This window comes from Nicotiana tabacum, chromosome 22 (assembly GCF_000715075.1).
Source record: "Nicotiana tabacum cultivar K326 chromosome 22, ASM71507v2, whole genome shotgun sequence".
Classification (NCBI taxonomy): Eukaryota; Viridiplantae; Streptophyta; class Magnoliopsida; order Solanales; family Solanaceae; genus Nicotiana; species Nicotiana tabacum.
In genome coordinates this window covers 10,997,915-11,019,073 of record NC_134101.1, presented here as the reverse complement: position 1 = coordinate 11,019,073, position 21,159 = coordinate 10,997,915, and the positions used below count along the sequence as shown (strand labels likewise).

The 21,159-nt window shown below is 37.1% G+C and overlaps 1 protein-coding gene across 9 annotated transcripts; it reads left to right on the top strand.

Moving 5' to 3' along the window:
* Positions 1-515: 515 nt before the first annotated feature.
* LOC107775079 (uncharacterized) lies at positions 516-20,100 on the top strand. 9 transcript variants are annotated; one of them, XM_016594754.2, is made up of 23 exons: positions 516-814; positions 1,210-1,253; positions 1,338-1,401; positions 1,672-1,786; positions 1,867-1,943; positions 2,067-2,164; positions 8,506-8,677; positions 9,345-9,567; positions 10,087-10,213; positions 11,632-11,741; positions 11,860-11,952; positions 12,660-12,791; positions 12,912-13,045; positions 13,437-13,526; positions 13,646-13,719; positions 14,613-14,787; positions 14,875-14,946; positions 16,112-16,151; positions 16,940-17,217; positions 17,914-18,091; positions 18,183-18,394; positions 18,644-18,961; positions 19,874-20,100. In XM_016594754.2, the coding sequence occupies exons 1-22, from the start codon at positions 758-760 to the stop codon at positions 18,938-18,940; spliced, it is 2,862 nt and encodes a 953-aa protein (XP_016450240.2). In that variant the 5' UTR covers positions 516-757; the 3' UTR covers positions 18,941-18,961; positions 19,874-20,100. The 9 variants fall into 9 exon arrangements, 8 of the variants coding, with proteins under 8 accessions (XP_016450240.2, XP_016450239.2, XP_016450243.2 ...); XM_016594753.2 differs by having other exon boundaries at positions 14,613-14,799; XR_012704973.1 differs by lacking the exon at positions 19,874-20,100 and having other exon boundaries at positions 14,613-14,799; positions 17,914-18,108; positions 18,207-18,394; positions 18,644-19,123.
* Positions 20,101-21,159: the final 1,059 nt, after the last annotated feature.

Genomic DNA, 21,159 nt, shown 5'->3' with positions numbered 1-21,159 from the left:
TGGGTGATAGCTATAGCATGTAATTGAAAATAAATATCAAGCTAGAAAAATGCGTGACTAATATTATCCATCATAATTGAGCTAAAGGAAGTAAAAGCGTTACTCAACATAATCTCTTTATTTTGATAATAATCATATCTGCTTATAAAAGATGGTGCGAGAACCTAAAGCTATTCCTAATAAAATTTCAAATAAAAAAGTATATGAGGACTTTTATAAAGCAGATATCTTCCTTACCTTATTCAAGAATTAACTTTTAAAAAAACTATTTGATAAATCATACAATGAAAACATCTACTATATAATTTTAAAAAATTATATTCATTGGTGCGAGGTACACGCGCAACGTGGACTAGTATATATATATATATATATATATATATATATATATATATATATATATATATATATTCTTTTCGTTAAAAATTAATCTCTTTGTTGCTTTTACCATTGGCTCAGATTAAAATTTTTAAGAGCAGTTATTTTTAAGTCATTTGCAAGCAAAGCAAAGAATATCGTTATTACTGGAACATTGAATTATTCTGCTTTTTGGTCTTATATCAGTGAGATCGCATTAACATTTTGGTCAAATACGCTTCACCGTACAGTCTGAGCCTTCATTAGCGAGGATAGAGATAGAATTAGTCAGTAAGAAAATGTTGTAGTAGTAGTTATCAACATAATTGGAGACATTATCTTTGAAATTGTCCTGTATTTAAACAAATTGCTAACTGCAATTTGATTTCGGCGAAAATTAATGGCATCAATTAGCAAAATACCAAGCTCTGCAAAGGATGAGGATCTAGAAGAGGAGGTATATTCTTACGTCTGTTTAAATTTGTTTTTATGATTATTTTTCGGTGATAAATTTAATGTAATTATTAATCTTACTCCAAGTTGGAATAGTTCTGGCAAAACTATACAATGCTCTTACAAATCATCTATAGAAGTCGGAATTTCTTCGTGATTGGCGGTTGTATAAGAGGTGGATCCTTAATTTGAAACAGATTACAGTTATACTCTCTAGTTCGGATTGTATCATAGGAAAGTAAACTGGTGCGTTGCAACAAAAAGGAGGGAACTTGTAAATCCCTAGTGGAAAAACTTTAGAATATCTTAGACATTGGGGTTTCAGTGTTGTAATTTTTGAAGGCAAGCAAACTTAGCTAGTTGACCTGGTTCTCAAATTGTTTGTATTATTTGTTGCAGATTGAACATTTTGATGATTTTACCCTGGCCTCTTCATGGGAAAGGTACTTAATTAACCATAACAATTTACTGCATTTGGTTATTGTGTCCTCAAAGGAGCATTGAATCTGAAGTTACTAAATTTGTAGGTTCATATCTGAGATAGAGGCAGTTTGCAGGCAGTGGTTGGCTGATGGCACCAAGAATTTGCTGGTATGATTTATCATGTCTTTGAAATGTTTATGATATTGTCCAGGTGCTGGCATATATCAATTTCCTGTTCAATCCAAATGACATGGGACTTAGTCTTGTCGTGATGCTTTGACTTGTATAATACTTGATAGAGGTTTTATTCAGTTTTTCAGCAAGTAGTTTCTTGAGAAAATACTAAATTGAATTATACTTTGAAGAATGACCAACAGGTATTTTGATGTTGTTCATGGATTTCTTTTTTGTGTATTTTGCATATTATTTTAATGACAGAAAAATGGTGCTATCAGTGTGAATATCTATGAGGACCTATATAAGGTCAAAACTGACCTGAAGTATGCGATGAAAAGCTATTGCATGGAGTACTATTTTGGAACACATAATGATGGTATGAAAATTTTCTGCTGTAAAAATCCAGCTGAGAGCTAGTGTTCTCATTTTTTTGACTTATGTGTCTCCTTGATTTAGTTGGTCGAGGAAAAGGAAATGACTGGAGTTGTGCATTGCATGATCTGCAACTGTCTTTTGGGGTGAATGAGTTCCTGGTATCTCTATCTCTCTCCCCTCACTCGTGTCCACACAGAAGGATGACCTGTTTCTTGTATATTTAGTACCTTGATCTAGGTTATATTGCTTTACTATCTCTCAATTCTGAGTGCTCATCTTAGGTGATTGCTCCTCAAAGTGCCAGTGGAGTGGTTCTTGATGGACCAGAGGCCAGCAAGCTTCTAAGTGCAGTTGCTATTGCCTTGTCAAATTGTTCCTGGTATGTTCTCACATGGTGATACTATTCTATGTACTTTATTCCTGTAGTGTTTTTAGTAATTCAAGCACTCATCCTTCTTTTCCTAAATCGCTCACTAAAAAAAGGGCAGCCCGGTGTACAAAGCATCCCGCATTCATGCAGAGTCCGGCGAAGGGTCGCACCCCAAGGGGTGTGATGTAGACAGCCTACCCTAACGCAAGCGTTAGTGGCTGCTTCCATGGCTCGAACCCACGACCTATAGATCACATGGAGACAACTTTATCATTGTTGCTCAAGGCTCCCCTTCAAAATCACTCGCTGAAGCACTAAAATCAAATCTAGAGATCTAATAAATTTTGATGGAGAGCTGTTGTGCCGTCAGCAATCATTTTTATCATAATAAGGTGCTATATTTTGGAGGGTCAATTCTTAAGCAAAATCCTGTCAGAGGTTGATGAAGCTAAAACAAAGGAGATATTGCTAAATGGAAACAGAATAGTATTTTTCTGCTTCTGAGTAACATTTTTTTTTTTTAATTAACCTTCTTTTGTATTAATCACCAAAGAAGAACTGTACAAATCCATAGTCAAGCTAACTCAACTGACTATCTCAAAATTTAAAAGCAAAACTAGCATACGTATTTACACATATCATTAATGAATCACTTTGTTCCTAGATAAAATTGATGTATATAACTCTTAGCTCGAATAGCTGCTCTAACATTGCAAATGTATGCTATCTCCCTTGCAAGAACATCACTACCTCGATACCTTTGGTCAAATATACGAGTGTTTCTTTCTATCCAAATTGCATATGAGGTCTCAGCATATATCATTCTGAAGATGCTAGCCTTATTGGACTTCCCTTTTCCTTGCTTGATGATCCACTGAAGGTGTTGGTCCCAACAGGAGGTGATCATTTGTACATTTTGAATCCATTTCATGACTTTCTTCCACAGTTCTATAGTATACGGACATTGCACAAAGAGGTGCTCCCTTGATTCATCCTGACCTTGACACATAACACACTGCGGGCTGACATTTAAACCTCAGTTGGCTAGCCTATCTTTAGTAGGTAGTCTTCCATGGAGCAACAGCCACATGGTGAAGACTGCCTTTGGTCTGGCAGAGTTGTGAAAGACTAGGCATTTCCAGCTAACTCTTGGTAAGTTTCCTAACAGCTGTAGGTATATTTGTCTGATAATGCTCTTGCTGTGATCATTTAAGTTCTGTGTCTATAGCATGGTTACTCTTGATCCAATTATTCTTCTCACCATCCAACTTGCTTGTTGCGGCAATGGCATATGTTGTAGATGATGTTGTTTGATATAGTATGCATTGATCCACCTTATCCATAGCTTGTCCTGTTTGTGTGCTAAGTCCCAGCACGTTTTGGCAATTGCTGCTTTGTTCCACAGAGGAAGGTTTATGAGATTAAGTCCACCAGCTGACTTAGGAGAACACATCTTTTCCCATGCTACTAATGCCTTCCTGGTTATTGTGTTAGTTCCAGACTAAATGTAGCTTCTACAGAGTGCCTCTATCATTTTCAATACCTTAGCATGCAAGATGAACAATTGAGCCCAGTAAGCTTGAATACCAAAAATAACAGATTGAAACAACTGCACACGACCAACATAGGATAGCTGTTTAGCAGTCCAGGAAGAGATCTTGGCTGTGATCTTTTCAATCAAAGTCTGCCATTGTATGAAAGTTATTTTCTTTGTAGATAAAGGGATGCCTAGGTATTTGAAGGGCAAGGATCCTTTTTCAAACCCCAGGTGAGCCAATATCTGCTCCTTCACATCTTGTTTCACCCCACCAAAATACACTGAACTTTTACCCAGATTAACCTGCAAACCTGATGCTGCAGAGAACTAAGAGAAGTATTTGTATAATGTGACCACTGAGGATAGATTACCTTTAGCAAATAACAAGAGATCATCAGCAAAACTCATATGAGTTATGTCCAGTTTCCTACATCCGGGGTGATACTGGAATGTAGGTTCCTTCTTAAGCTCATGTAGGGATCTGCTCAAGTACTTCATCATCATTGCAAATAGGAAAGGAGAAATAGGATCTCCTTGTCTAAGACCCTTAGCAGCATTGAAAGGTTCTGTGGTTTCTCCATTCACAAGGATAGTATAGTTGACTGTCTTGATGCATTCTATTATTCACTTGATAAACCTATCAGAAAAACCAAGCTCCTCCATCACCTGTTGTAGGAAGATCCATTCTACTGAGTCATAAGCTTTTTGGAGATCAATCTTTATCATACACCTAGGAGATATCTGAGCTCTAGTGTAGGATTTGACTAGCTCATAAGTTAGGATGACATTGTCAGCAATCTTTCTACTAGGAATGAAACCTGCTTGAGCTTCACAAATGATGAATGGCATGACTTTCTGCAATCTAGAAGCCAAGATCTTAGAGATTATCTTGTATAAGATTGAACAGCAGGCTATTGGTCTATATTCTTTGACTGTGGTAGGCTTAGTCACTTTAGGAACTAATGTAACAGTGGTGCAGTTGATGGCCTTATAGATCTTTCCAGTTGAGAAGAACTCCTTTATAGCATCTGTGATTTGAGTGTTGATAATGTCCCATGCTTTTTTGAAGACAACTGCATTAAAGCCATCAATACCTGGAGCTTTATCATCACTAATTGCTTTAAGACTCTCAACAATCTCTTGATTAGTTACCTCTGCACATAGATCAACTCTTTGCTGATGAGACAGTGTAGGACCATTCTTCATGTATAATCTGTTGATAGCAGGCAAAGAGGTGGCAAGTGACCCCATTAGGCTTTTATAGAAATCAACAATCTCCCTTTTGATTGCATCAGGGTCAGTCAACTTGTCTCCTAGTCGAGTAGTGATTTCTGTAATTTGCTTCTTTTGAGTTCTATCCTTCATTACTGCTGTGAAGTACTTAGAGTTTGAATCTCCAAGTTGTATCCATCTTGCTCTAGCTTTCTGCTGCAGGTCACTCTCTTCAATTAATGACCACTTCTCAAGGTTGAGTAGTATTTCCTTCTCCATATCTAATAAAGCATCATTGTAATTTAGTGAAATCTTCTCTTGGATAACCCTCAGATCTATTCTAGCCTTCTCAATTTTCTGAGTGATGCCCCTGAATTCCTTAGAGTTTAAAGCTTTCAATGCAGGTTTCAGGTCTTTCAATCTTGTCCAAACTGATTTCAAAGTACCCTGTGTATCATGAGAATTTCACATGCTAGCAACTATTTGGGAAAAATCTTCATGTGCTACCCATATGTTAAAAAATCTGAAAGGCACTCTACCAGTCCATGTTGAAGATGACAGTGTTAATAGCATAGGAGCATGGTCTGAAATTTGAGGCAGTCCATAAGTTGTTTCCACATGACCCCAGGACATCATCCATTCATAATTGCCAAAAACTCTGTCCAATCTACTGCTGTCTCTATCCATTCCAGGCTGCTTATTAGATCATGTATAATAATCACCCTTCCAAGGTAGTTCTGTCAATGTAGTATGTTGAAGGCAGGCAACAAAGTCTTGAATTTCTGAGTAGCTTACTAGATTACAAGACAATCTATCATTGTGGTATAGTACTGCATTGAAATCTCCAGCTATTATCCAAGGTATTTCTATACTCAGTGATAGTAGTTGTAAGTTATCCCATAAGGATCTTCTTTGTTCCAGCCCATTGTATCCATAGACTATAGTGAGAAACAATCTATATCTCCTCTTCTACTTTTTACCTGACAGTGTATCATTTGAGCATCATCTTTAATACCAGTAATAATCAAGTGACTGGTATCCCATAGTATCCAAATCCTTCCATTCCTAGCATCTTTATAGTTTGTCAGTATACTCCATCCAGGAACAATAGCTTTTGAGATTCTTTGAGCATTCCCTTCCTTCACTTTAGTTTCTACAAGTCCTACTAGCTTGATTCTATTTCCCCTAATATACTCTCTAACCTCCTTCTGTTTATACCTTTTATTTACACCCCTTATGTTCCAGAACAACCAATTCATCATTGTTGAATGATAGTTCCACCTCTATCCCCAGATGGCATGTGCTCCCCATGTCTACTCATTGATACAGCTTCAAACCTATTCTTCACTGGGATGGGAGTCAAAGGTGGGAAGTTGATGAAATTAAGTTCAGGACTTTGCACTGCTTTCCCTCTATCATCCTGTTTCTCAGCTACAGGTATGATGTTATTAGTCTTCACAGGATCAGGTGCCTTTGTTGTTCCTCTTTGATCTACAACTTCCACTTTGTTGCCAACTTGCTGTTGTTCCTCAGATGAAGTATTCTGAGGACGTGCTGCATTCTGTATAGGTCCTTTAGTTCTCCATTCCTGTGTGACAACCTTGTTACTCCTTGTTCTCCTTGTCTAGTTGGGCTGCTGCATCACAGGTCGTGGCTGGTTGGTGCACTTGTGTCCTACAACCAAACATTTATCACAATAAGCAGGTTTCCAGTCATAGGTGACAGCTTGCGGAAATTGCTTTCTAGAAGGATCCATAACCGCAATTTCAGTTAGTAATTCTGTTGTAACATTAACTTCAATAAGCATTCGAGCAAAGGATACTCGAGTCTCCTTAGTAGTACACTCATCAGCAAAAACAGGGGTCCCAATTACACTAGCAATTCTGCTAAGAGAGCCAACTCCCCAGCACGACATAGGCAACTTAGGAAATTTTACCCACAGTAGGGAATTCTTCCGTGAAATCAAAATCAGGAGTCCATGGTTTTAGGATGATAGGCTTATTAGCAATTGAGTAAGGCCCAACACATAATATTTCTCGAGCATCTGCAACAGTTTGGAATCTAATGATATAGTAGCCTTCATCATGATAGAACAAATCCGGCTCAGGAACATGCGACCAGTGCAAATTGATGTATCGTTTCATCGCATTATAGCCTGGTCCATCACCTATGATATATGCAATCAACGCACACCTCCATTTGTTCTCTTCCTCTTCTACCTCTAATTTATCTAATTGAACCATAGGCTTGCCATCAACAATTTGTGGTGGAATATAGGATAGAGACATACCATTGGTAGCAAACCTATTCTTCTGGAACAAAGTTGTCCATGGCGCTTTAGGTGCAGCTTCATTTACTATCACCACCTCTTCTACTGCTGATTTCTCCGATGAGCCTACAATATTTACTTGATTTTGAGCTGGATTTGCCAATTTTACTGTTCCATTGACTCGTACTGTTGAAGAAGTTGCTAAATGATCAATTGTCACTGGGGAAGTTAGATCTAGTCTCTTAGAGATGCTAGGATTTGTCGATGTAGATCCAAAATCACATGCAGCACCTCCATTTGTTGCTGGATCTGCAATTGTAACTGACGGAGGTGGAGTTGGTTCTGGTGTTGATTTCTCCATCGGTGGTTGATTACCAGTTACCGCCGAGCTTACAACGGTAATTAACGGTTGCTTCCTAGGTCGTCCACGCCCTCTGCCTCTCCCTTTCGCCATGGCTGACACAGGCGGCGTACGTTAACTAACATGCGCCGAGAGCATGAGGAAGGAGAGTATTAGCATGTTATTAGGAAGGAGAGTTCTGAGTAACATTTTTGAATTGAATGTATGTAAATTTGCAGTTAATATGAAGTATGTGATGTTGGTTTATTAGGAATCACGAATAGAAAAAGGCTATGTTTCATATATTTTCCCTTTTGGCAAGCAGCACCAGGCTGATGTTTCAAATGTTCCCTTTTTGAAAAAAGAATAAAACTAAAAGTCCTTGAAATTCTTTAAACTACCCCGACTTTATGAATTTCCTCAGCTCTCCAAACGATTAAAGAGAGGCTAATCGTACGCCGTATTGTAAACTTCTAGAACTTTCGTGGTGCTTTTTTCTGAGTAATGTGTTAAAACTGAGCATTAAAGGGGGAATCAGATTTATCTAACTTGAAACTTTTACTTGGAAAGCTGTATCTATTAATTTGCATGAATAGAACATTACATCAATAAGAAAAGCCATTATGCCAGTACTAATAAAAGTGGCAACCTATTAAAAGATGTAGACTTTTCAATGCACCTTTAATTCTCTTTGTTAAAAAGGGGCTTTGAAAAACGTCACGTTGTTATTAAAAAGGGGACTGAAAAAATGCAGAGACGAATAAGACACTAGAATAGACCACAACATATTGAAACTGAGGTTTAAACTTCTCACATTTCCAAACTAAATTTGCTGGAATTTCTTATCTGCTTCACTAAAGTTGAAGTCATATCTGTACTTCGGTCTTCTTCATGAACTGACGATGCTCAACTCTTGGCTTTATATTTGTTATACTTCTTCCCGTTCTGTAGTGAACAATTTAGGAAATAGTTGATATGCTTACACCATGCAGTTTGTGGCCGGCATTTGTTCCAGTGCATGTTCCTTCTCGTAAAGCATACATTGGCATCCAGAACATGGGAACCCTTTACACTAGACGATTTGAAGCTGACCGTATAGGTAGCCAGGTGCCGTTGAAGCTTATGCATTTGGAGGGATTATATGAGCTATTTGTTTCTAAATTTGTAAGTTCTTCTTGTGTAGACTTTTGATATTCCAAGTGATTTGTAGATTCTGATGGTTAGTAGATCTTGCGAGTCTTGATGATATGCTGCATCCCCTAAAGTGTAAACAGAACTTCATGTTTGATGTTCCATGACCTACTTTTACAGAGTTTGCATTTGGTAGATCTAAGTTTTTGTGCTTTACTCTTTTTGTTAGATGATATTTACATTCTGGCATAGCAGCATATTGAATTCATGTCCAGAATGATTCTTTATCTTGCCCCCATTTAAAATCATATTTCGGATATCCTCCTTATGCGTTAATTTAATCGGCCTTTAATGACATGACAAGGGAGGGATAACCTGGTGGTAATGACTCTCCACCTCCAACTGTAAGGTTGGGGGTTTGAGTCACCAAAGGAGCAAAGTGGAAAAAGGGTCAATATTGGGCTCCTGTAAAGGAAGTTTGGGGGTAGGTTTACCGATATAAAAAAAAAAAAACTTTTTATAACATACTCACACGCCTCTAAAATGTTTCTATGCCCAGCTATTAGCCAAAATGAATTATATGTTCTCGAAAATTGCATCTATTCTTGCTTTCAAGGAATTAGATTACTTGTTCTATGAGCTTTTGATTATCTTCAGCTAATGTGCTTCCAACATGTCTATCTTGAATTCCTTGCTCAAGGCCTTCTCCAATATGGACCTGTCCATGCATCTTTTTCAAGTCAATCTCAAGATGAATCTGACCTATCGTACAGTTCCCTACGACGAGGATTTTGATGTACAAGAACCTGAGGGAGGCATTACAGAAGCAGGGGGAAGTCCCAAAAGCAAACATCATAATAGAAAACCGTGGGATGACGATTGTCCTTGGAGTGAGTGGTACTCTGCGGAGGACCCAGTAAAAGGTAATTATGTTTCTGAGAGTAATAACTGTATCAACTATATTTCCTGTTATCGGATCTTGTCGGAGCTCATTAGAGGGAGTGACATGAGACCATCTTAGCCTGATTTTGCAGACTTGCTGCTTTAAGTTCTCATAATTGGATGTTTGGATCTTTACTCATAACCGGGAGCTCTTCTTAGAATGACTTTTATGAATAAAGAAGCCACAATTTTTCTTTTTATTAAGTACACGGTTTTTGGCCTTACCATTATTCGGGAGTGCTTTGAGGAAAATTATCGTTCTATTACCAACTCTGAACATTGAGATGGAAAGGATTTTTAAGAACCTTTAACTGGAGAGAACGTCTTTCTTTTGGCGGTTGTAATACTCTAGTTCATTTTTTTTCTATCCCCACTATTACTTTTTTGTATATTATTTGCTTAGAAATTTTAAGGTGTTGGTACAAAAGATTGATCTTTGTCTAATTCTTTCTTCTCTGTCCACTAGTGTTATTTACTACATGTGTTCGTTAATGATGCAGGTTTTGAGCTGCTTACTATATGGTCTGAGAAGGCAATTGAGAGTTCACTAGAAATGGCTGAGCTGGAAAATGCTTCACCTCTTGAGGCTGAGAAGTGGTCGATATCTCCATGCGTATCTGAGATTCTGTAAGAGATAATCTAAATACAAGACTTGTTCTTCTTTTGCTCATGCATGCTCATGACAAAAATAAAAGACTTGGGCCTTCTAACTACTTTCTTAATGAATTATATTGGTATATTTTGTGATTTAGAAGTGTTCATTTGCCTTCTAGATGTGTTCCCTTGAGATTCTTGTTTGCTATGCGCATGTAAGCTCTACCGATGTGCACATACTTTCCAGTGAAATGTGTTCCTATTGAGGTCCCTGCAGCTATTTACATCACACAATTAAATAAAACCTCCAAATATCCAGATGAAAGTTTTTAATTGCTTTAGAAGTCAATGATTCAATGTAGCGAAAGAAAGTGATTATTTTTAAAGTATTTGCTCTACACTATAGTGGCTAGCCACTTTGTGTGACAAAAAGTCTTGATTATCATGGAAGTATATAACAATATTGGCAACAAGAAGCTTCAATGCTATGACTTGATATTCCTCTGAACTTAAATTTTGACCGCTGGCCTAGTAACTTGATGAATGGGATGCTAACCACCCACAAGTGCAAGTTTTCCCTTCCTGTGGGTCTGGCTAATGCTTGTCCAAAAATCTCCCACTGGCAAAGAATAAAGGGTAATACATGTTGTGACTCCTGTCTTGCCAATTCACTATCTATGCAGTGGTTTAAGAGATCTCAAGTTGTGTATCTTCCCAAACCATGCAGCTTTTCTTCAGTGAGGTAGATGAACTTTCTAAACTAAATTATCGACTAGGTATCGAAATGAATCGTCATCTTCTTGTAGCATTTTGGTGAGTCTCTAATTCTACATTAAGAGGAGGGAATTGACACTGTAATGCTTTAAACGCTCTGCCGAATATACTTTAGAAATAGTGAAGTTTAATTTGTTTTCATTCTTTTCTTGCCTCATTTATTTATTTTGCTTTTGGGGTGTTACTGAGTGGAAGGAGGGTTATCTATAGTTGAAACATTGAATTCTGCAAAATTGACCAGTTGCATCAAAATCCACTGAAGGATGCTTTTATCCAAGATTAAGCTTCTCCATAATATCCTAGCTATCACATTAGAGGTGGCAGGGTCTTTAGAAATTATGTTTCTAATAGTTTCTTGTGATTTTCTGACTCTTAGCTCGCTGGTACTATCTTTCTGGTTATGTTATTGTTACTATTCTACATCCTCTTGTGCCGAGGATCTATCGGAAACAGCCTCTCTACCCCAAGGGTAGGGGTAAGGTCTGCGTACACACTACCCTCCCCAGACCCCACTTGTAAGGTCTGCGTACACACTACCCTCCCCAGGCCCCACTTGTGGGATTATACTGGGTTGTTGTTGTTGTTGTAATAGTTTCTTCTGATTCAGTCTTTATTGGTTTTGACTGAACTTTGTCACCAGTTTGGAGTCTCATTTCATAAGCATTTGGTGTATTCAGAAGTGCTGATTCTGATGGAAAGAGAATTGGATTTGCATCGCAGTTGCAGCTTTTAATTGATGCTTTGCATATGTCACTGGAAACACAATTTGTGGAAGATTTTGTTTCAGGTTCTATAAATGTGCACACACCATCTGCAATTTTCTGATTAATCGGGCTGCAATGTCAGATTTGGATACATGTAAAGTTAGATTCTAACACTTGTTTCCTAATCTGCTTTTTTTGCAGTAGAGCACTCAAGACCTGAGAATTTAAAGTCTACTGCCATCATACCTCCCCCAACTGTCCTTGATCGTGTGCTTAAAGACCTATTTTATGAGGGTATAGCACGAGTTCTGATTCTCTCTAATTGTAGCATTTCTATGTCTCCCGCTTGGGGCTGCATAAATGCACATGCAATTCTGAAATGGTATATGCTACTTCCAGAGGTCCTTTGATAGACAATACCCCTCTCTGGTTCTATACTTTCTTTTACTTACTATACGGTTTGATATTATGATCAATGACTTTTATACATGAAAACACTGCATGTCTGAGGGAGAATGGAGGCAGGGAAGGAGTTATAACGGCTTAGTGCTATCTCATTTTAACTTAAATGTTTGCTGTATATGCTCAGATTCTTTAAGTGCACTCAGCTACCAAAATCAATTAATGCTTCTATAAGTGAAAACCATGAAGTTCAACAGCTCGATAGGGCAATTTAACCCCTCTTTTTGTTCTGTACTTAGATGCGTGTTTCATTAATCAGAAAAAAGATGATAACTTATCATAGATAAATGGCGTGGAGATATGTGAAGTCAGCTGGATTCTTGACTGACCAAGCCATATTGAGGACAAGTATTTTAATATGTTTTTACTCCACAAATGATAGATCATTTTAACAAGAAAATTTCAAAAAGATGTAATAGAAGTATTTTCTGCAGAATTTAATTGATCATATGGTCTTGGAGTTCCGAATTTCATGGTCCAAATGGAAGGAGAAACATTCAGTTGACTCATCTTGCTTTTATTCAAATTTGTTCATACAGTTGAAGCAGCCCAACCTGATTTTGCTGAAGGAGATCACAAAAATTCTCGGACCATTAAAGGCGCTCCTCTTGAATCACTTTTTGGGCAGTTCTGTCTGCACGCTCTCTGGGTTGGCGATTGCAATATAAGGGGTACCTTCTAACTTATAATGTTCTGAATCAATTCAAGAAATCACTTCCTTTACATTCCTGCAACTTAAGTTAATTCAGGATTCTTTTTCTAAGATCTATTTTCTCTATGATGTCTATTAGCTATTGCAGCATTCTGGATAGAGTTCGTACGGGAAGTTCGCTGGTGTTGGGAAGAGTCACAGCCATTACCTAGAATGCCAGCCAATGGTGTAATTGACCTAACTACCTGTTTAATTAACCAGAAATTACACATGGTAAGTCGCAGGCAGTAATGCTTGAACAGTGTGACTTTTTTTATGTCCACCTACTCAGTCTTTTGACGTAGATGTAATGTGCAATATGACATGTAATCTCAAGCTTTATGATGTTATATCTTACAAAACGTGGATCAGAGTCTCAACTTTTCTTAAAGCTGTTAGTATGTAATTCTCCTTATTGTGATGAGCTTCCTTAAGAATCTGTTGCCAAGTTCAGTCATAAATAGTGAATCTTTCTTAAGAAAAAGGTGGATCTTCTAAATTGATAAATATGGAGGTTTCATGAGTACTTGTGAATGACATGTTCCTTTGCCTTTTCTTAAATAATTTTCTTAAAGATATGATTTATCTATCTGGTCTGATTATATTTTATCTCCCAAATATGTAGCTTGCAATTTGTATGGATAGAAAGCATCAGTTTAATCAAAAGGGTCCGAAGGCAGATGAAAACGGAGTTTTTCTTTCTGCTCGTATTAAGGTACTTTTATGACAATTTTTACGTTGTTATTTGTATTTAATGTTTTAAGTGTTTAAGAATGTCAAAGCATTGTTATAACTTAATGATCTGACAGGATATTAATTAACTGATTAATATAGGCAGACACTGAAGTCCAAAGTGTTATATCTTCTCAAGATGGAGATGCTCAGGCTTCTTGTTGGGAATGTGACAGGTGAAAAGCAAGTGAGAACCTTTTGTGTAAATTGTTAAATGCTAGCTAATTGTCTGCGAATCTAGTCTTTCTAAACTATGTGAGTTTTTCTGCTTTTTGAGCACTTCTATTCTTGTCTATTTTACAATGCTAGGCTTTGTGAAGGGAAAGTTTTGTGATTTCGTTACGGCTACTCAATATTTTTCGCTTAGCTTATTTATTTTCTCATGATGGAGGAATTGAAGCTCCTATGGTCCTAAAGCCTGGTGATTTACGCTGCAGCAGTCTACATTCCATAAGCTGTATCTTGACTGCTTCATTGATTCATTAGTTTTTGCTAGTTGTTCTCAAAACTCATAAAAGTGATAATGGATTACATGGTTTGTTTTGACTCTAAAATAGGAATATTCCCACTTTTTCCACTGAGGGGAGTTTAATTTTTTTTTTTGGTATTGATGGAAAATTAGATACTTGTTTTGGACCCTCTTTTGCTAAATGTTGCTCCTTCAAGACAATGTCTAATCCAAATACTTAAATGTGCTGTTGGGTCAGGATGGGTGTCTCACCTTCTCTTTTTACTTTTTCCGCTACCTAAAGGATGACACGTTAATCCAAAATGATCTGCCCATTTCTCCTTTTTGTTCATCTTTTTGGGTTTTGATTTATTATTTGGGGTTGAGGCAAGGTTACCTATTTTAGGGGTAGTCCTCTTTGTCTTTGCCATTTGCTTACATCTGGATGGAGGTTCATAGGTTTTAAATTTGCAGCATCGGCAATAAATTGAGTCAGGGAGAAAGGCGTGCTTTTACGGTGCAATATCTGGATTTATTATATTTCAAAAACTTACGAACCTGTATTAGTTTGAATATCTTCCCTTTGAACCGAACTGAGTTGTTTTCCTGTTCTTTCTGCAGTCTATCAACACCAGATCAAGATCCTGCAAGTCATATTTCAAGTTTTGAACATTCTGGTGCTGTGAAGTTAGGTGATCCAGAGCATTCGGCATGTATTAGGAGGGGATCGGCTGGTGTTGTTGGGTCTATGATGCTTTTGAAATCTTACCAGAACATGCATGCTCCATTTACACGGGTTGATTTACCTGTACTGCTAAGTATTTATTGTTTTCATTTGCCTTCTATTTCCTTCACAGTTTTAAATATGGGAAAATTATTATAGGATTCACCACTGATGACTGAAGACATGCATGAAGAACGTCTACAAGCCATTGAGGCCCTTGGTGATTCTTCTGTGAGCTCAAAACTCTTACAGATAACTCATTTTTCTAATTGATTATTATGAAATTTGCTGCTGTCACTATTCCTGTGGAGAGTCACCACATATTCTGAATCGAATGAAGAATGATGTCTAATGTAGGAAGTTTATAGTTGGTGCATGAATGAACATTTAATGGTTTACTGGTGAATCAGATACATGTGTCCTGGCTTCAGGTTATGTAGCACAAACAACACTGTTTTCTTCCACTTTTCTGCTTGTTGGTACTGAACCTGTTCAATAAGAGAAATGTTATTGTCACTCTCACCAATTGTTACATCTACTTCTGCTTACGAAATTGTGAACAAGAACTGCACCAATTGTTAGATCGTCTCCTTAAGAAATTGTGAGCAAGCACTGCGCTACAATTAGGAATTGCAAGTAGATCTCCTAGAGATGATTGGTAGCGTGATGGCACTTGGAAAAGGAGTTTAAAGGGCTCTGTAGGTACTTAAATCCATATGCACGTCTCAGTTAGCGAATTGTCCTTATTGATGTTCCTGAATATGTAGATTAAAAAATATTCAGTTGCATTCTGCTAATGATTGATATGGCTTAGAATAGCATAATCATGGTGAAGTGGTCTCCTTTCCACTCTAATTTATTACAGAGAATTTGTAATTCATCTATATACTATTAGAGCTGCAAAACTCTAAACTAATTACCATGATCTCTCCTAAAAGTCTAAAACTGATTCATTCCCTGTTCCCACTACTGAATATTGATTTCAACTCTTATAGGTTTTAGTCTCTCCACTCAACTCCACTCTCTCACGTTTGAAGCCGCCATAAAATTTCTCGTTCTTATTTTTATTTTTTTTTAAATTCTTTAAAACACTGCACCGCTTTGTATTCATTAGCACTCATGTCTAGAATGAACAATTAAAGATTATTTAAAATATTTGCACACAAAGTGCGCGAAATTGTATAGTTTTTGGATTATCCTGGTATTGGTTTTTGTGTTTTTTGAATATTCTAGTCTTGCTTGAAGGAAATATGCAGAGGTTTCTTATATTGTAATATTTCCTTGGAAAAACAGTTGTTTTCAGTTAAGCAATCCTTCAGTTGTTTCATGAAGTCTTACCTTTTCTACTATTAGTATTATTTCATCTGACAATGGAATGCCTAATTCTCATTTACAGAGATTTTCCGCCCAACTAGAGAAAGACATTTTGTCATCAGGTAGTAACTTCTGTGCTCTTATTTTCTTCAAAATCCTTCCTTCTTGCTGTCGCACGTGTGCATGTGTTGTTGCTTTCTTATCAGTAATTGCAAGTAGAATTTAGCTAAAGCATCAAGTGAGCATCTTGAGACTCAACTCGTTGGCTGTTGTGTACTGAGAATATGGGATGCTTTGATGGTTTGGAAATGCAAATAGATGGTTGTGCATCTTGCGGTGGCTAGAGCAAATCTGTTAATAATCAACACTTCTTCTGTTTTACCTCAAGGTTTTCGTGTGAAGCTGTTTCTCGAGCTGAAATATACCCTTATTAGTTTTTACTGCTGCAGAAAAATATATTAGTCATTAGCTGAAGAACTTAGAGCAGGTCCATTTTCGCTCAGTGTTTCTTGAACAGAAATTAACATCTCATTGAAAATTATGCAAATTTTGTTCTTGTGAAAAAATTTCTAAAAAAATTAAGGATCTTTGGTCAAAAGTGTGGCGATGGTTTGTTAATCATCATAAGTACAATTTCTTCGTTCCAATTTGTGTTGTTATAGGGTTCTATTATGTCTGTTGTGTCGTCTAACCATGGAAGGAAAGTCAGCATGTTACGGTTCTTTTAGTACTGAGTATGAAACTGTAATCTATTGTTAGGTGTTACTACTCCAATATGTGATCCATATCAGTAACTGTGTATAAAGATGCATCATGCTCGACTTACATATTTCCAATTATTATGTGCTTGCTGATATTTGGAGATTTGATCTTCTTCCTTGCTCTTTATTATCCTTGCGTTGTGCAATAGATATGTCTGCATTTAAAGCAGCAAATCCGGATGCTGTGTTTGAAGATTTCATCCGCTGGCATTCACCCAGGGACTGGGAAAATGATGATAATATGGAGAAGGGAGTATCTCAAATTAATGCAGTGGTAGAGTCAACATATGATTGGCCACCTCGTGGAAAACTTTCGGAAAGAATGTCTGAGCATGGGAATTTATGGAGAAAGATATGGAACGAGGCACCTCCATTGCCAGCTTCTGAGCAGAAGCCCCTTCTGGATCCAAATCAAGAAGGAGAAAAGGTATACTGGGATTCATTGCGTACTTGCATAACTTCCAGGCTCATTTATATATTTTTAGTATAAGTGATCCATCGTAAAGCTTCAAGGGAATTTCAATATTTAAGCAGACAAAGTGCAGGTTTTGATCTTTGAGGGGGTTTATTTCCCTCAGACTAGTTGAAGGGGGAATATTTGATCGTCCTCCAGAGGCTAAAATTTGGAGACTCCTGAGCAACAACAACAATAACAACAAACCCAGCGTAATCCCACAAAGTGGGATCTGGGGGAGGGTAATGTGTACGAAGACCCTACTCCTACCTTTGAAGGTAGAGAGGCTGTTTCCGATAGTCCTTACTCCTGAGCATTTCTCCCAAATTTAAACAACCCCACAGGCTTCTGCCATGGGTTTGCAGTTTTCCATATTCATCTATTGCCCCCTCTTTAATCCAGACAGATGATTCCTTACATCTTCTAATCTTTCTCCAAATGAGCCTCATCTATGAATTCTTGAATCACTTGCAGTGCTAATGACCTGAGAGTTTGGGTCAGGGTAGCTAAGCTGTTGAGGTTTTTAGGGCATAGATAAGGATCAATAAGGAAAGGGTACAGAGGGCAGTGAAATTGCAAAATGTTTTTATAGTTTTGTCAATTCCATTGAAATACTCGTATTTTTTACTAACTTGTTGATTTGAGATTTGTATCATTCAACTTGTGTAGGTTCTTCATTATTTGGAAACACTGCGGCCATATCAGTTGTTGGAACAAATGGTTTCTACTGCTTTTAGAGCAACAGCTGACACACTAAATAAAACGTCATTTGGAGGTCTAAAGCAGATGACCACCAGAATTGAACAACTTTACCTCACCATGTCAACGACTCTCAGATGCTTGCAAAGTACATTTGTTGGTCCAGTATGTTATTGCGTTATAAGTAAATTTTTAAGAGCTCTTTATAGGTTGGCCTTTTTTTTTTTTTTTGTATGCAGCAAATAGCCTTTTTGTTGATGCAGAAGATATTAAAGACCTGAAGCGGCTCTGTACAACTTTTGCACATGTCGAGAATTTGATAACACTTGCTGCATCTCTTCATCGCAAGTTCATGCAAGCACCACGTCTATCAGAATCAATCTTCAATGACTACGATAACTTCCATGTACCAAAACTTGGAACAGTCTCAATTGGTCGTGATGTGAAAAAGGTACGATTCTTTGCTCTTGTTCCGTCTCTTTTGCTATTTCAAGAATATTTTTTTTCCTGAATGCTATTCCAAGAATGGCAGTAATATCTTGATCAAGAATTATTAACTGTTCTCCCAACATTAACTTAACTCTTTGCCACTCACTTTAGCCTTTGTGGCTGAATATGTCAATTTTTGTGCATACTAAATGACCTGTGCCTCTATCTCTTGCTTTCTCATTTTATACGCGTGCAACTTTTGTTATGTCAGGTTTTCAATAATGAACAAGAAGTTAGGCAAGGAGAGAGAGAAGTAATTGCAAGCATGTTCACCCCACCTACTGCAAATCAATCATGGAGGAAAGTATTAAGCATGGGAAATCTTCTCAATGGCCATGAACCAGTGTCGAGAGAGATCATATTTACCAAACGCGATCACCTTTGCGAAAATTACTATGTTGGTCATGCTCCGAGGGGTTATCAACAAGAATTTGAAACATACAGAATGTACGTATGCGGAACCTCAAATGATCTGGGTGTGGCATTAGCAGTTACCTCTTGTGACTAGTTTTGTCATCACAGGGATCAGGTAAATTTATTGTCATTTCTCTTGGTAGTACATATCTAGCCATTCTTTTATTTATGTTCCATTGACATGCCATGCTTTTAAATTTTCTAATTTGTTTGAAATAGGCTCTTGATTGTCACATCTTTTCACCCTTTCCATAACCAAAGGAATTTTTTCTTTTTTATTTTTGCCGTGTCGAAAATTTCTTATGAGAATTTTGTTGATCATTTTGACGTTTTCCGTGTTTTTTTCCCCATGGTTCGTATGGGTAGTTTTGTTCTTAACTACTGCCAACAGACCTCAATATGATGATCGTGAAATGGGCAACACCTAGTGTCGTTTTTCTTCAATTTTCTAGCAAATGGCATGTCGTTTTTCTTCAATTTTTCAGTTCACACGACCAATGGCGGAGGCAGGATTTTCGCTTATGGGTTCAAAAAAGTTAAAAAATTAAAAGAGATTGCAGCTAGTGGGAATTGAACAATGACCTCACACAGGTTTTGAACCCCTTGACCACTAAGTTATGCTTTTGGACTATGTTAAGGGGATTCAAAACATAATATATAGATTAAAAACAAATTTTGCCTTATATACATAGTGTAATTTTTCGATAAAGGGGGTTGTGAACCCCCCTCCGCCCCCTAATCCATCCATGCACACGACTACTATGCAAAGGGTTCTTTATACAAATAGCCGATCGGATTCCCTGTTTATTTTTTTAGCTGGTGATTATATACTAATATACACATATTATACATATAGATATAGATATAGAAGTGGATGTTGCCTATTCAGATTACTTTTTTAATTATCAATCATTGTTCATTCATTTTTCTATCTAATCATCAAACACCCTTCAACGAAGACATAAAAAATAAAGTTTCCCTTATGTTTCAACTAATCAGACGGTTTTCCATGATTGGCATTTGGCAGGCAAGATCGAGGACCAGATCGATGTGGCTTCTTGTCCTTTTAGCTTATTGACCTTTATTTTCACCAAAAATGTTCTAATTTCTCTTTACCAAATAAAAACGATAACTTAACTCGCGAATAAGAAATTTGCAAAGCTACAAGAAGGAAATTGCAGTATATTAGTTGTAATTTCATAAAGGTGCGCAATGGGCGTCTCCATTTAAGATTTTCCTTTTGAGTTTTCCACAAATACTCTTCTTTACTCTCTAGTAGTTTCATATGATGCAGTCTAATACTACTACACAGGAAAGGGTAAAGGGTAGCCAGTGCACAAAGCATCTCGCATTCACGCAGGGTCAGGGGAAGGGCCGCACCTCAAGGGGTGTGATGTGGACAACTTACCTTGATGCAAGCATTAGTGATTATTTCAATGGCTCGAACTCGTGACCTATGGATCATACGGAGATAACACTATCTTTGCTCCAAAATTCCACTTCTAATACTACTATAGATGAATAAGTATTAAAAGGAAAAGATAGCAAATAAAGGAAAAATTGCTAAGTATATGCTTCTCAAAAGAGAAAAGCTAAAAGAACACTGGAGTACCCTACCCACTAAAACATCTGCCTTTCAGTGGCTAAATGCAATTACTTTGAAGAAATGGGAGGCAAAAGTAATGAGGATATCATATAAAGGGCCCTCTCCTAAAGAATCCAAATCTCCTGAAGGGTCCTTTCAAAAGGGAATTTTATTCTCCATATGCTTCTTCCTATTATATATGCTAATCGTCTTTACCTTTTTTAATTCATCAATTAAAAGGTCGTTTGGTACGAAGACTAGTTATAATATATGGATTATAATGCAATGAATTAGTTATGTAGGGATTAGTAATATATAAATTAACAATACATGGATTATTTCTTGTTGGTTGTTTGGTTCGTTGCACTAAAATTGGATATACAAGCTATCATCTAAAATACTTATTTATTTTTCAAATGAAACCCAGTGAGTTTATAACTATACTCTTGATTGATATCTGGAAGTTGGACGTTTAGATTCCACTACCTATATTTTCTTTTGACCTTTATAATAATAATATAAAGAAAACTGAACCTTTTTGGTGTCCTCAAATATTTGATCATGACCTTAGTCACAGCTAATACTAGGTGTAGGCTCTAATTGATATTTAATGTAAATGAGAAGTTAATTAAATGGTCCAAAAGAAGAATGATATTAAAATCAAGGCCCCAAATAAACTAAGTGCTGTAGCAGTTTCTTTTATCATTTGCTTGTGGCTGTGGAAATGA

Coding starts and splice junctions, on each gene's coding strand:
- LOC107775079 (XM_016594753.2), top strand. CDS start 758: ATGGCATCAATTAGCAAAATACCAAGCTCTGCAAAGGATGAGGATCTA. Junction 18,092..18,182: donor GACTCTCAGATGCTTGCAAA/GTACATTTGTTG, acceptor TTTTGTATGCAG/CAAATAGCCTTTTTGTTGAT. Junction 18,395..18,643: donor TTGGTCGTGATGTGAAAAAG/GTACGATTCTTT, acceptor TTGTTATGTCAG/GTTTTCAATAATGAACAAGA.